The 15,299-nt window shown below is 55.0% G+C and overlaps 1 protein-coding gene across 32 annotated transcripts in view; it reads left to right on the plus strand.

The window, feature by feature from the left end:
* LOC105479695 (nephrocystin 4) overlaps positions 1-14,896 on the plus strand; it is a 137,224-nt gene extending 122,328 nt beyond the window's left edge. For 27 of the 32 annotated variants that reach the window (XM_011737870.3, XM_024792277.2, XM_024792280.2 and 24 more), the window contains 11 exons: positions 450-655; positions 2,652-2,878; positions 3,094-3,280; positions 4,299-4,382; positions 9,911-10,067; positions 10,693-10,778; positions 11,362-11,447; positions 12,550-12,721; positions 13,297-13,476; positions 13,795-13,938; positions 14,423-14,896. In XM_011737870.3, the coding sequence (XP_011736172.2) occupies positions 450-655; positions 2,652-2,878; positions 3,094-3,280; positions 4,299-4,382; positions 9,911-10,067; positions 10,693-10,778; positions 11,362-11,447; positions 12,550-12,721; positions 13,297-13,476; positions 13,795-13,938; positions 14,423-14,563 (1,670 nt within the window). In that variant the 3' untranslated portion in view covers positions 14,564-14,896. Of the gene's footprint in view, positions 1-449; positions 656-2,651; positions 2,879-3,093; positions 3,281-4,298; positions 4,383-9,910; positions 10,121-10,692; positions 10,779-11,361; positions 11,448-12,549; positions 12,722-13,296; positions 13,477-13,794; positions 13,939-14,422 lie in introns of those variants that run through there. The other 5 variants (XM_024792278.2, XR_011606357.1, XR_003017687.2 and 2 more) reach the window with 5 other exon arrangements.
* The last annotated feature ends 403 nt before the right edge of the window (positions 14,897-15,299 follow it).

Here is a 15,299-nt window from a genome sequence, read left to right on the forward strand (position 1 = left end):
TCATCCCTCACCACCTACTAGCTGAAGGCCTCCTGCCAAGGGGACAACCCCTTACCCCCATTCCTGATCCGAGGGACTGAGGCCAGCAGCCCTGGGTGAAGGCATTAGTGGGCCCTTTAAGATCCCGAGAGCGTGGGCTTCTAGAACATGGCCTCGTTCCCCTAGAAAACCCCCTGGTGGTGTGTTGATAGCGTTGGATCTAAGGACCAGAGTCAGAATTGCTTTTAATTTGGAGGCTGAGGAAAGGAGGGAATGCTGTGGAAACCAGGGTATAAAGTTATCATCTTTATCTGGATCTCAGAACTCTGCAGATTGGAGCTGCAAAAAGCATGAGCCGCGCTCTTGAGCTCCCTCCCTGCACAGGTGGTCCTGGGAGGCCCGCCCCCACATCTGCTCCTGGAAGGCAGACACTGCACGTCCACCCGACTCCCCCTCTGACCCTTTCTCAGGAAAACACGTGGTGCAAGCGCAGAAGCTGGCGGACGTGGACAGTGAGCTGGCCGCCATGCTGCTGACCCATGCCCGGCAGGGCACGGGGCCCCGGGACGTCGGCCGCGAGTCGGATGCCACCCGCAGGCGTAAACTGGAGCGGATGAAGTCTGTGCGCCTGCAGGAGGCCGGGGGAGAGTTGGGCCGGCGCGGGACGAGCGTGTTGGTGAGGGTTTGTTCAGCTGTCACTGTCCCGGGGTCTCCACGCAGACCGAGTCACTGTACACATCTCTCCCTGCCTCCCTCGTGATTCTCTCTTACCTTCCTCCCAAATCCTAGGGACAGAATATAAGAAATCGGACTTTTTCAGCCACCGGGGGAAATCTTTAAGTGAGAATTATCTGGAGAGCTTTTACTAAAAGCCATTTCTTGGGCGTCAGCCCTGGAGATTCTGACACTGATTGGTTTGGGCAGGACCGCCGGAGCCTGGGTTTGAAGAAAGCTTTGCCTGTGAGTCTGAGGCTCTCCCAGGTCTGGGGACCAGAGCTGTGAACAGCTGACATATCCTGGGTTATCAGTGTAATCATTCTGGCTAGAAAAATTCCCCTTTTTGGCTGAAAATCTAAATAGAACTATTAATATTTTGCAACTAAGAAATGGGAGGTGAGAATGGTTGTACCTCCTGGGTGCATAGAAGTCGGGAACCACAGGGGCCTCGAGAAAGGTCTCCTGAGACTCCCCTTTGCATGCAGGCAGGCCGGGGTCTGAACAGAGGTGTCCCTTCTCCTGACAGTAAACTCAGCAGGGCCATCACTCAGCCTCCCCGCCAGTGAGGCCTTGGTGCTCAAAGGTGGATGCAGATGCCTCGGTCCCTACCTAGGCTCAGTTCAGTCTGATGGGGTGAGGAACAGGCATGGTGAGAGGACACGGGGTGGGGAGGCCTGGCCTGAGCCTGCAGGACGGGTGGGCTCAGTGGTCAGGGAGGAGGGAGGGACTAGAGGGAGGCCAGGGGTAGGGCCAGGGCATGGCTGGGGCCTCCTCCCAGGCCTCAGAACCCCCACCCCACCTCCCTCTCTCCCTTCCTCCCTCCTTCCCAGCTGGCAGGGCTTGAAGCTGTGGCCTCTGGAGGCCCCCAGCCTGGATAACCTTAGCTTTGTCAGCATGAGCTTGGAAGTGAGGAGCCACTCTCAGCCCTAGCCCTGTTTCTCATCCTTACTCATGTCTGGCCCCATTGTCCAGCACAGCCTGTCAGAGGTTCAACTCCTGAAAAGCTCTGATGATAAATTCTGATGGAAGCCCCAAGTGTGAAAGGCTCAGCTCCAATCCCCCTGGCAAAGGAAAAGCCAAAGCTTTGGCTGTTGGAAAGTAAATGTCCAAAGTCATTTGAGTCAGGAATCAAATTTTGTCCTCACCTTTTGAGTTAAATCCTGAAAGCATTCAAGTCAGTCCATCTCTCTGACGCCTCAGCCTCCTCTGTTAGACAGAAGGTTCCCAGCGCCCTACCGCAGCGGCTTCTTGGAGTAACTGTAGGCTGGCCGACTCCCCGGCATGGGGGTGGCCCCTTCCAGGCCTGAGATCTTGCAAGGCAGCCTCTAGAGGGCCTCACTTTTTCTTGTAAGGCCCACAAGAAAAACAAGCCAGTCTCCAACCTGTAGAACCCATGTGCGCTGGCCAAGCCCCTCGAGTCCCTGGGGCATCAGAGCAAGGGGGTGGTTGAGCCTTGCTGAAGCAGCATGCTGCTTGCCCGCACTCTGACCCGGTGTGACCGAGAGTCTGCAGGCTGGGGGCATGTCCTCTCCTGTGGACTCTGGGCCCAGACAGGGCTCCTGACATTGTGTTGGGGACCTGGCGGGTGAGGCCTGTCACCATAGTTTTGAGGCTATTCTTTTCTCTTATTTGAAACCACTGTTTCTAATTCTCCACTGGGCGGGGGGCCAGGCTTGCGGCTGTGAGGAGTCTCTCCGGAGCAGGCAAGGGTGCTGTGTGGACCTCCGTGTCGGGGACACAGCCAGCAGATCTCTGTCCAGCATTGCCTGAGATCCACGCCTGGGCGGGGCCGGCCAGTTCCACCCAGACCACATGGTGAAGGAAGTGGGTGGCGGTGGCGATGCTGGTGGAGAAATGTCCTGTTCTGAGATCGCGGGTGGTGGGCGGCCAGCAATAGCCGCTCGTGGAGGAGAGCGTGCCTGAGACCCTGTCCGCCCATATCGTCTTGTCCGCAGGCCCAGCAAAGCGTCCGCACACAGCACTTGCGGGACCTACAGGTCATCGCCGCCTACCGGGAGCGCACGAAGGCCGAGAGCATCACCAGCCTGCTGAGCCTGGCCATCACCACGGAGCACACACTCCACGCCACACTGGGGGTCGCCGAGTTCTTTGAGTTTGTGCTTAAGAACCCCCACAACACACAGCACACGGTGACCGTGGAGATCGACAACCCTGAGCTCAGGTGAGGTCTCAGCAACACCCATCCTGCCCCAGCCCAGATCTGTGTCGGGTGCAGCCGGCTCCCCTGCTGAGCTGGCTTGAATTCTGCCCGAGAGCCGAGGCGATTCGGCTTCTCTCTCCCACTCCTCTGAGCACTGCTGTCGGTGGGTGGGACACAGCCTCCTGTGGGCCTTCCTGGGAAGAACTGCCCTGACGCCTGGACACTGCCTTCCCCAGCGTCATCGTGGACAGTCAGGAGTGGAGGGACTTCAAGGGTGCTGCTGGCCTGCACACGCCGGTGGAGGAGGACATGTTCCACCTGCGCGGCAGCCTGGCCCCCCAGCTCTACCTGCGCCCCCACGAGACCGCCCACATCCCCTTCAAGTTCCAGAGCTTCTCTGCTGGGCAGCTGGCCATGGTGCAGGTGCGGGTGTCAGGCACACAAGGAAGTTGCATTTGGCTGATGACAGTGGGAAACTGAGAATGCTTCCAGTCTCCACCAGTGTCCCTCCCGTGCCTGTGGCAGACGGACTAGCCTTCGGGCTGCCATCCACTCCCCTTTGTGTTCAACAAGAGCCCTGGCACGTGCACTGCGAGTGGCAACCTGCCCCTTCTCTTTTCCAGCCTGATGGGTGTCGGGCTGGACCATCTCCTCCTAATTTTCTTTACTGGGTTGGTTGTTAGGGCTTCTTAAAGCCCAGTGAATCTAATGGGTTGACATTTTCTAGCATCTTCTTTCCAGTTAATGTTGGTTGGTCGCTTCCGACTGCAGCACTGGCTGCTCTATGCAAGATACAGCTTTGCTGGCATGTGTGCGTGGAGCATGAGTGTAGGGAGCATGCATGCAGCAGGTGTATTTGCAAGAGGTATGTGTGCAGGGGGGGATATGTGAGGCATGTGTGCAGGAGGCATGTATGCGGGGTGTATGTGAGGCACACGTGTAGGAGTGGTGTGTGTGGGGGTCTGTGTGAGGTGTGTGTGCAGGGGGTGGTGTGTGAGGCGTGCCTGCAGGGGGTGTGTCATGCCTGGGTGTGTGAGGCAGGCATAGAGGCATGGAATGTGTGTTTCAGCTTTTGACCTTTTGGGGTCAGCTCTCTAGGGTGATGGTCATTGCTTAAGGTGGACTTGAAATGTCCCTAGAGGCTCACTCACAGGGTTCCATGCTGGCTCTTGGGACGGGCTGTGAGGACAGCAGGTGGGACCTCAGGCCTTTGGCTTCAGGCAGAGCTGGGTTTCCACCTGGGATCTGCTGTTCCTTTGCTCCTGGCAGCCTCAGCCTTCTCTGGCACAGTGAGGCCGGTTGGTGATGGTTGCTGCCCGGAGAGTCAGTGTGAGAGGAGGCTGGTGGCTCCCAGCTGGGTGGCAGTGGTGTCTCTAAGCACAGGTGCTGGTCACCTAGTGGTGTCGCTCCCTGACCTGCTTGTGCTGATTGGTTCCTGCAGGCCTCTTCTGGGTTGAGTAACAAGAAGGGCACAGACGCCGTGTCACCTTGGAAGTCCAGCGCAGTGCCCGCTAAACACGCCAAGGTAAAGGGGCAACAGAGGACAGACTGATCTCGGGGCTTCTCAGGTATTCCCAGGGCCTAACCCTTATGTCCTTCTCTCCCCTCCTGGAGGGGAGGGCTGGGGCCAGGTCAGGGCAGGGGTGGTGTGGGCCTGGGAATGGCCTTCTCCATGTCTTCGCTGGGCAGGGCAGCTCCGTCTGGGCTCTGGCACAGCCTGCTTTGTGTCTGGTGGGAAATACCTCCTCGGTGGCCGCCTTCTCACAGCCAGGGCTCTCCGGGTGTGAAGCCGCAGTTCCTATGGTGGCTGCCACAGCCTGTGGCCACTTTGTGAGCCTCACACACAGCATTCCCTGGTGTGTGTGTGGTGTGGTTCTTCCTGGAAATAAGACTTAGACCTTGGTTATATCCCTTGCTAAGCGAAGGCCGTGTAGTAAAGCACCTGCTTCTCAGCAGCTGGCTGAGACATTCGCAGGAGGAGCTTGAGACGTTGCTGCTTTATGGCAGTTTCTGAAGGTTTTTCTTTTTTTTTTTTTTTTTTTTTGAGATGGAGTCTCGCTCTGTCACCCGAGCTGGAGTGCAGTGGCCGGATCTCAGCTCACTGCAAGCTCCGCCTCCCGGGTTTACGCCATTCTCCTGCCTCAGCCTCCCAAGTAGCTGGGACTACAGGCGCCCGCCACCTTGCCCGGCTAGTTTTTTGTATTTTTTAGTAGAGACGGGGTTTCACCGTGTTAGCCAGGATGGTCTTGATCTCCTGACCTCGTGATCCGCCCGTCTCGGCCTCCCACAGTGCTGGGATTACAGGCTTGAGCCACCGCGCCCGGCCAGGTTTTTCTTTATTTGGTAGAAACATGCCTTTTGTAGTAGTTGGGAAGTGAAAAACGAAATGAAAAAGCTTTGGTCTTTCCTACACCTTGCCTGGAGGACAGAATTCAGAGTTCAGCACAGTCCCAGCCTGAGGCTGTGGGGTCCCCGTGGCCCGGGTCTCACTGTGGTTACAGCCTGGCCCTCTGTGTCCACCAGGCCCCATCACCAGTGAAAACTTGCTTTATTTTGTTTAAATGCAGCCACAGCTTTGCCTTGATCTAAGGAATACTTCTGTTCTTTATTGAGTGCTCTAGGTTAATACCTTTTCCTTACATGTGTGGGAAGTCCCAGCCATCACATCCTGTTGCCAGAACTGTTGGGAGGAAGGTTTTCCTCTGCTAGCTTAGGTCTGAATGGCAAGGCCTGCAGGTGGATGACGGTAGACAGAGGGATGGGAGGAAAGATGGGCCTTACCGTCGCAAGCCCGTGACAGCATTGGGAAGTGAGTAGCTTGCCGAATGCCCAGAGGTCGAGGTTTGTGTGCCAATGTAGCACGAAGGGGCGAGGGCCAGGGCCTCTGCGGGAAGGCAGGGATGTTCTGTTGTCTCTCTGTGCTATAGGCATGGGCAGTCTGTGACCTTCTGGAATTTGCAGGATGCTTTCACTTTCACATAGGGGGTTAATGGCAGCTGCATTTTCAGGAGGCTGTGCACTAGTCAGATAAGGGAAGTTCAGATAAAGATTTCAGGTGTGTTCACCTTAAAATAATCTTTATGTCAAAAATATGGTCTCTTCACCTGAGTTTGGAGTTTGAAGGGAAATCCTAGGCATTGTGTTAGTTTACCCATAATTACTGCAGTGTGTATCTCGGACCGATGAGGACTTTTCTTTTTATCGTGACTGCTTGCTGTCATCGCTGCCCCTGTCAAGGCGGATCTCGGCATCGTCTGCTGGGGCTCTAAGCACGGGCCTTTCTACAGCTGGTGTGTTTGGGTTGGGACCCGCTGGCCTGGGGTGCGCCACCTCTGGAGTTGTTCAGTGGGCAGGCCACGTCGTCCACGAAGGCCACGCACAGAGGCCATGCTGGCTGTCACCGTGCTCAGGTGCTGACGGCCTGTTGCTGTCACCCGCTTCTCCCTCATTCGCATCCAGCTGAGGCTCCTGGCCCACGTGTGTTCCATCCAAGGTGAAATTACAGTCTTGTCATTCTTCCTGTGATTTTCCTACAAACAAGGACTTTCCCCACCAGTGGTTTGGTTACCCTAAAATATGCTTTGTACTTGAAAGTGAGGGTGAATGTTAGAATCATTCCCTTTATTTGTCAATTTTCAAGTAAGCGAGCTGCGTCCTAGCACCCTCCAGAGACAGTCTGTGTTTGTGGCGTCTCGTGATGGACACCTGGGCTTTATATTTGTATTTCTCATCCCATGGAGGCTTCACTCTTAGATGCTGGAACTGCCCTCTCTCTGGCCACTGCCATCCTTTTCAGGTTAACTCCTGTGCCTTTTTTTTCGTTGTTATAAAAAGTAGTTATTTTGAAATAATGTAGAACTTAGGGAAAAGTTACAGGAAGAGTGCAGAGTCCCCACATGGGGTTTTCCCAGCCTTCCCAATCACCAACCTTTGCCATGGTTGCCTCACTGTTCTCTGTTTATGCATTTTTCTTGAACAATTTGAGAATAAATTATCAGGTAATGCCCTTTACTCCATGACACTTTGAGCTGGGTTGTCTTGAAAATAAGGCCACTGTCCTCTACAGGCAAGGCAGAGCCATGAAAATTAGACACTCCTCTTCTGTCATCACAGGCCCCGTTCACATTCGCAAATGTCCCAGTACTTGATAGACGGCCCACCCAGTGGCCCCCAGCAGCCCGCTGCCCATGGAGTCCCTCTGGCGTGGCTGTAGCTGTGGCTGTTCTGAAGGGCACAGGCGGTTATCCTGCAGGGTGTGCCCAGTGGGGCTGGTCTGGTGTTGGTTTCGGTTAGACCCAGGTTCGGTTAGACCTGGGTTCGGTTAGGCCTTGGTTCGGTTAGACTCGGGTTTGATTAGACCCAGGTGATGCACTTGGGACAGGGACTTCGCAGACATTTGCTGTGTCCTCTCCGAACATCATACTCTGAGGGACACCATGTTGCTTTGTCCTGTTACTGGTGATGTTAGTGTTTCCATTCAGTTAAGATGGCATCTGCCATGCTTTTTTCCTGTAATATCAACTAAGAAATATTTGTGGCTGGGCGTGGTGGCTCAAGCCTGTAATTCTAGCACTTTGGGAGGCCGAGACGGGCGGATCACGAGGTCAAGAGATCGAGACCATCCTGGCTAACACGGTGAAACCCGTCTCTACTAAAAAATACAAAAAAACTAGCCGGGTGAGGTGGCGGGCGCCTGTAGTCCCAGCTACTTGGGAGGCTGAGGCAGGAGAATGGCATAAACCTGGGAGGCGGAGCTTGCAGTGAGCTGAGGTCCGGCCACTGCACTCTAGCCCGGGCGATAGAGCGAGACTCCGTCTCAAAAAAAAAAAAAAAAAAAAAAATATTTGTGTCTAGTAATCAGAAAGTCATGAGTAAGTATCTTGTTGGGAGATACTGAGGCCTTTCAAATACCCTCTTCTTCATCAGACTTTTACGCACTAGGTCTCAGTGTGCACTGATGACCGCCCCGAGTTGGTAGTTAATGGGATGCTTGCCTGCCGTGGATTTTCCAATTCCCTCATTCCTTCTCTGTCGATTACTGGTATTTTAAGTAAGGTAGGGCTGTGCCTTCACCCCATTCATGTATTTACTTCTTATAGCCTTATGAACAATGAATTTCTATTTTATTCATTTTGTTACTATTTATTTTGTTGCTCATATCCATGTTGTCCCTGACTAAGGAGGGCAGCCCCTTCAGGCCAGCTCCTGTGTCCTGTTGATTCACCCCTGTCCTCCTTTGAGTCTTTCCTTACTGCCCAGCACAGCAAGATGCCCCAGGCTCAGCTTGCATTTCAGGAATGTCAGCCATTTAACTAAGGTTCTTTTGGTTGGAGAATGACATTTAGAAACCAAGATTTGAGTGCTAGATGTACTCAGTGCTACTGGGATGTCACTGCTGCTAGTCCCTGTCAGCAGAGAGACCTAAGAGGTGTATGCCTGTATATACAGATACATATGTGCATATCATGCATATACGATGTATAGCTATGTGCGTGTGCATATGTATGTGTGTGTATGTGCATAGACTACTGTTTCTAGTGTGCTGAAGACCATGAATTTGCAGCAGTTCTTCCAACACCAGTTCAACATCACGGGTTTCTTCCTGCTGTCTTTTTTCCATGTTTGTAATTCCCATTTTTGCTCGTGAGAAACCTGGCTCCCATTTGGTTCACTATATTTAGTTATTTGCCTAATTTCCTCTGTATCTAACCAATCTGCTGACCACACTGGCCAAATCCCTTTGGCTACAATACCACTGGCCACACTGGCCATCTTTGTGTATGTGTATATTTCAAAACATCAGTACCAACCGGGGATAGACACTATCTGTCAGTGCAAGATGTCTGAAGGTGCATTTGTCCTTAGGTCCTTTGTATCCTGTGATTTAAATTTACTTAAAGAATTCTTCTCTGGGTAGTTACAGCACCAACTTGATAGAAGGTTAGATTTGTTTATTTTTAATACATTGACACTTCTATTTATTTTAGTTTTCAAAATTAAAAACATTTAAGTCAAAAATCAAACTATAAAGCAAGATATATTTGGAAGGATCTTTTCATTCCTGACCTGCCCCACTGTCTCCTTCTCGATGTGTACAGGTGTGAAGTGTGTGCATGTGTGGGTGGTGTGTGTGTGCATGTGTGTGGATACATCCGTGTGTGTGCATGTGTGTCTACATGTGTGGGTGCATGCATGTGTGGGTGGATGTGTGTGTGCTTATATGTGTGTGCATGTGTGTGGGTGCATGCATGTATGTGCATGTGTGGGTGCATGCATGCGTGTGTGCATGTGGGCACGTGTGGGTGCGTGCATGTGGGTGCGTGTGGGTGCATATGTGGGTGGATGTGTGTGTGTGGGCACGTGTGTGTGCATATGTGCGTGCATATATGTGCATGTGTGGGTGCATGTGTGCATATGTGGGTGCATGTGTGTGAGTGCATGTCTCTGTGTGTGTGTGTATCTTGAAACAAACGCAGCCTTTTTATCAGTTGTCCAAATTAATACTTCTTTAGACAATATGGTTTTTAATGAGTAGCTCTTTTGAAACCAGAGAAGTTTCTATTTCTAACTGCTTTGGTTTAGGCACAGCCTCTTTTTGACGTCTGAAATCAAAAGAGCTTGTGCTGACGTGTTTGGCCACCAACTTGGCCCCACCACCACCCACCCCAGGACCTCCTGGCCTGACTTGCTCACCTGCACGCAGGGTGTTAGGAGGTGGAATCATGGCGGGAGTAGTTTTGACTTAGGACTACAGACCACCTCCACTGGCATTTAAGAAGTGTGCCGTACTGGAGAGAAATAATGGCAATGTGGCTGCTTGGGTGCCCTGTGCTGGGTGCCGGCCCAGACTTTGCTTAGCGATCCCCTCTGGGTGGGGACCTGCTGCTGCAGACTCAGTCTCTGCCTTTGATGATGCCTGACTCTCCCCCATCATGGCAGTGGAGGGTGAGTGGGTCGTGGCGACAGTGGAGATACCTGTGCTGTCTAAGGAGGGACGAGAAGCTGCTCACAAGTCTCGTGCCCGTCCCAACGCTCCGCGTGGCCTCCTCACAGGTCTTGTTCCGAGCGAGTTGTGGCAAGCCCATCGCCGTGCTCTGCCTGACGGTGGAGCTGCAGCCCCACGTGGTGGACCAGGTCTTCCGCTTCTACCACCCGGAGCTCTCCTTTCTGAAGAAGGCCATCCGCCTGCCGCCCTGGCACACGCTTCCAGGCAGGTCCTGCACTGACCCTGCGGCCCACATGTTGCAGGCTCACCTGTTGGAAGTAGGCACCTCCTGAGGGTGACAGATCAGATGGCCTCATGGCTTCATGCCCTGGTGCTGTTAGAGCAGCACGTGGGGCCTGGGGAATTCTCTCTCCTGCCTTTATGGTTGGAGACGGTGCCCCTCTTGCCACCTCTGAGATGACTAGGTGCGCATTTGCTGGGTGAGTCCGCCCTTCTAAAAAATGCCAGCTCCGCGGCCCAGGTCCAGGTGTGCCTGGAGGAACACCTCCTCCTCAGCTGATGGCCCGCGTGTTTCCGGTTGGCGCCCCTTACAGCAGAGTGCAGGCTTCCCTGCTCCAGGGAGCTGCGCTTTCCTGTTTGTGGCCCCTCGATTATTCCCTGCGGAGGTGGCTGCAGCCAAGCGGCAGTGGGCTGGACGGGGGTGTCTGCGCAGGGAACACGGTGCTCGGATGCTGTCCTGGGAAAGGTGGCGGCGTCCGGTTCCCCAGCAGGTGTCTTGCTGAGCACCTGTGATGAGCCTGTCCCGTCCTATAGTGTGTAACACGTGGGGCCGTCTCCACGCAGGCCGGAAATGTGGAGAGGACTCTTTGTGACATTTCCCCTGCTCCAGGTGCTCCGGTGGGAATGCTTGGTGAGGACCCCCCGGTCCACGTTCGCTGCAGCGACCCGAATGTCATCTGTGAGACCCAGAATGTGGTAGGTTGTGTTGTGGCCCCGGCCCAGGCAGATCCTTCCCAGCGAGTCTGCGCCCCCATCGTCTTCCCCACGGGGTCTCCTGGGAGCCTCTTCGTTTTAGGTTTTCCGCTAAGTGGTTTCTTTTCCAAGGTACTAAAGGGCTATTTTGACATCTTTATGAGAGCTTTATGAGCATGTTTTTATTTTTTCTACTAGCAGATCAGCTCCTTGATCATCTGAATTTAAATTTTAAAAAGGCATGAAACAAAGTGAATAAAGTGAATGGTAATTAAGGCACTTATTAATTACCATTGTGTAAAGGATAAGGCAATAATTGTGTTATGACCAGTTAGGAAACTGGATAAAATCTCCTGTAGAATCTAATTATTGAGATCCTTGTAAAATCAGGAAGCTAATGATTTTGTCTTTGACAGTGAACAGAATGGTAAATTCTGACTGGTATGGAACATGAACAGATTCGTTCTGGGAGGGGCTGGCCCTCACTCTCTGCATGCACTAGTCACACAGATTTAGGGGCAGGCTGGGGTCGGCAGAGCTGGGCAGTGGGCTGTGTGCCCTGATTTGCTGCACATCTGGTTGGCAGGGCCCGGGGGAGCCGCGGGACGTGTTTCTGAAGGTAGCCAGTGGTCCGAGCCCGGAGATCAAAGACTTCTTTGTCATCATTTACTCGTAAGTGCACAGGCTTCGGGGACCCGGGGGCAGTGGCAGAGGAGAGGAGGAGGCAGGCCTGGGGCTACTGGTGGATTGAAAGTGGGCTTGGCCCCTTCCTAAACCTGGGGGAGCTGTTGGGCCTTCACTTTGTGAGGCGGGATTCTGCTGCGAGTTCCAGGGCCAGCAGGGGCCTGGGGAAGGCATCCTGGAGGGGCACCTGCAGCCTGAGTGACTTGGGACGCAGCCTGTGTCCATCAAGGAAGGACACGAGTCAGCCTCTGTCTCCAGATAGTGCCAAGGGCGACCCAGAGGCCCCTGTTACCTTCTTCTTGCTGAGTCGCTAGGCCGAACAGCATGAATGAAGCTGTGGTCCCTCCTGCAGAGAGGGAGGACTGTGGTGGAATTGCCCGTCCCTCTCTCCTCCAGGCTAAATGACCCGGTCCCTTTCCCTCCCCTCCTAAGTCGGATCCCCAAGTCCTGTGAGAATCCTTTCAAACTGCCGTGAGCTGGGAGATTTCCTGCAGTGCTTCTCAGGACAGGTCAGGGGCTTACCTGCACTGAGTGCCCACCAGAGGGTGAGGGGCCACGTGACCACGTCTCAGAGTGGCTTCCTCGTGAGCCCATGAAGATGCCTCACCCAGCCCCATTTTACTATGAAGCAGCAGGCTCTTGGCCCTGAAATGCTAACAGGGGCTTCCTTGCTCAGGCCGGCATGACCTCCAGCCCCGACCCTGTCTCCTGAGTGGCGCTGCCCTTGGCTTTGCCTCAGAACCCTGTTGGGGGTGGACACTTGTCCAGGATGTGTGTTTGGCTAAAGCGTGCCTTGTCATTTGTTTGACATGTGGTTCCTAAGCTCCCTCGTGCCAGGTGGCATCCTGGGTGCAGACAAGTGGGGCCATCAGTCAGCCCTGCTGTGCCCTGAGAGCCTCTGCTGTGGGTGGGAGGGGGGCAGCTGGGGCAGAGCCACGAGGCCCCAGCTCTGCCTCCTGGGGCCTGGTCCTCTGGGGCTTTCCCTGCGTGGCCTTCTGTCTGCCCACACTCCTGGCAGCCCTTGTTGGCCTCTCACGGGCTGGTGCTGAGTCTTCCGGGACAAGTGCAGATGGCTCCCGTCCCACTGCAGGGATCGCTGGCTGGCGACACCCACACAGACGTGGCAGGTCTACCTCCACTCCCTGCAGCGCGTGGATGTCTCCTGCGTCGCAGGCCAGCTGACCCGCCTGTCCCTTGTCCTTCGGGGGACACAGACAGTGAGGAAAGTGAGAGCTTTCACTTCGCACCCCCAGGAGCTGAAGGTACGGCCTCTCTGGGGGCTGTTCTGAGCCTCTCCCCAACCCCATCCTGGAGACGGGCAGTGGGGATTCAGCTGGAGCACAGTGGGTGGCCCTGACGGCAGCTTTTCCAGCACCTCCAGCACTCAGACTCTGTTACCAGAGGCTTCCTGGCAGTCACCTTTCTTTAGCTATGCCATTGTGGGGTGAGTGACGTACACACCAACCCCAAAGGCCAGTGTTCAGAATTCCTGCTAGGTAGACGGTGACAGGAGCCCTGGCGTTAGTGAAGCCACAGTTAGATGGGGTGGGAGGGCAGCCCCTGGTGCCACCAGCTGGCCAGGGTTTTAAGCCCCAGAATGGCTTCAGTTCTCTCTTTGTGGAGGCAGCACTTAGCAAATAGTCACCATGTGGGAGGAGGGACTTGCCAGGTGCAGACCCGAGCCGCGGCCACAGTGATGTCAGGGTTGGTTATGGCCTCAGATTTGACTGCCCCTGAACCACCCATGACCTTGGGCTCCCCTGGCTGATTGGCTGGGAGCCCCTTGCTTGCACACCGTGGGAGGCTCTGCCCTGACCCGCCTCTCTTGCTCTTGAAGACAGACCCCAAAGGTGTCTTCGTGTTGCCGCCTCATGGGGTGCAGGACCTGCATGTTGGTGTGAGGCCCCTCAGGGCTGGCAGCCGCTTCATCCACCTCAACCTAGTGGACGTGGATTCCCACCAGCTGGTGGCCTCCTGGCTCGTGTGCCTCTCCTGCCGCCAGCCGCTCATCTCCAAGGTCTGTATGTGTGGCAGGCACAGGCTGAGGGGATGGGGGCTCAATACCAGGGCACTGCAGGACCCCCACCTTGGCCCTGTGGCTCGGGCCACCTGGATACAGGGTTCTGACCCAGCAGGGCTGGGTGTGCGAGTGTTTGCTCCTGTGCTGTCTGTCTCCCCGATGGAAGCTCCAGAGAGCGTCTGTCTTATCTCTGTGGGGGTCTCCAGTGTCTGGGGCCGTGCACGGTGCACAGTAGACTCAGGGAATACTTGGAGGAAGGGCCAGTGGCTGTACCCGCGAGTGCCCACAGTGTCTCCCTGTCCCCTCCCTCCACAGGCCTTTGAGATCACGTTGGCTGTGGGCGAAGGGAAGGGTGTCAACAAGAGGATCACCTACACCAACCCCTACCCCTCCCGGAGGACGTTCCACCTGCACAGCGACCACCCGGAGCTGCTGCGGTTCAGGGAGGACTCCTTCCAGGTGTGGTGGGGCTGTGCGTGGGACTCCTGGGGGGAGCCCTGGGGACCTGAATGGAGGCAGTTAGGCTGCATTTAGGAGTGAGTTCCTCGAGTCACCAGCAGGCTTCCAAAAACCCCAGGGCGGTGACCGGTGCCATCCCATACTTGGGTGGGCCCGTTGTCTCTTTAGTAGCTGGAGATTTAGCTAAGTTTCTCCGGAGCGTGGGAAAGGGTGATGTGCCCAGGGCTTTTCATGGTAACATTAGACAGCTCAGTCTCGAACATGAGTGTGGCTCCGAGTCTGAGTAACGCGTCACCCTGGCCGAGCACCGGTTCCCGTCCTTGTCCCGGGCACTGAAGTCAAAGGCAGACCTTGGATGCACCCCGCAGGGCTCCGCCGCCTTGTCAGCTCCCCTTGGAAATATACACGACCATGCAGAGAGGTTGCTGGTGAGAGTGTGGGACGGCCCGGGGGTGGACGCTGGGATTTGGATGCTTGTTTCCAGGTTGCGGGTGGAGAGACCCACACCATCGGCCTGCAGTTTGCGCCTAGTCAGAGAGTGGGGGAGGAGGAGATCCTGATCTACATCAATGACCATGAGGACAAGAACGAAGAGGCATTTTGCGTGAAGGTCATCTACCAGTGAGTGCTTGAGGGTGACATCCTTCCTGGGGCACCTGGCTGGGGCCTGTCTGCCCCTCCTGCCCTGCAGGCCGTCCTCCCCGCCTCTCCGCAGCCTTTGACCTCAGGGCCCACCACTTGGCTGAGGAAGCAGAGAGCACGCGCCGGTCATTTTGTGGTACCTGCCTCCGGCTTAGCTGCTGCTGACACCCAGCAGGCCTGGGTTCTGTGAGCGTGAACTCCGTGGCGTGGCTCTGGTTCTGGTGCTGCCGTCTGCACACGTGGGACCCTCATTATCTCTGTTGCTCAAAATGTATTTTATGAATCATCCTAAATGATAAAATTATGTTTTTCTTACTGGATTTTGTACAATCTATTATTTGCTATGCAATATTTTATGCTGGTATTATATCTATTTTTTAAATTGTTGAACAAAATACTAAACTTTTACACGTCATCCCTTGGCAGTTTTCTTGAGTGTTGTCTGCTGGCGCAGTGTCAGAGGCTTCCTGTCTACAACACAAGCCCGGTTTCTCCTTGAGGAGACATGCTGGGGGCCAGTCAGGCAGCCCACGCCCTCTGTCCTCATGGAGAGGCTGCTCAAGCCTGCCCCGGGTGGGGGCCGAGACCCCGGCTCTGAGACGGCAGCAGTTGGGTGGAAGTGCAAGGGGCGGAGGAGTGGAGGGTGGGCCACACCGAGCGGTGGGCTGCGGGCTGCGGGCTGCGGGTCAGTGCGAGGAGGGCCTGGGCCGGGCGCCCCC

This window comes from Macaca nemestrina, chromosome 1 (genome assembly GCF_043159975.1).
Source record: "Macaca nemestrina isolate mMacNem1 chromosome 1, mMacNem.hap1, whole genome shotgun sequence".
NCBI classification, from domain to species: Eukaryota; Metazoa; Chordata; class Mammalia; order Primates; family Cercopithecidae; genus Macaca; species Macaca nemestrina.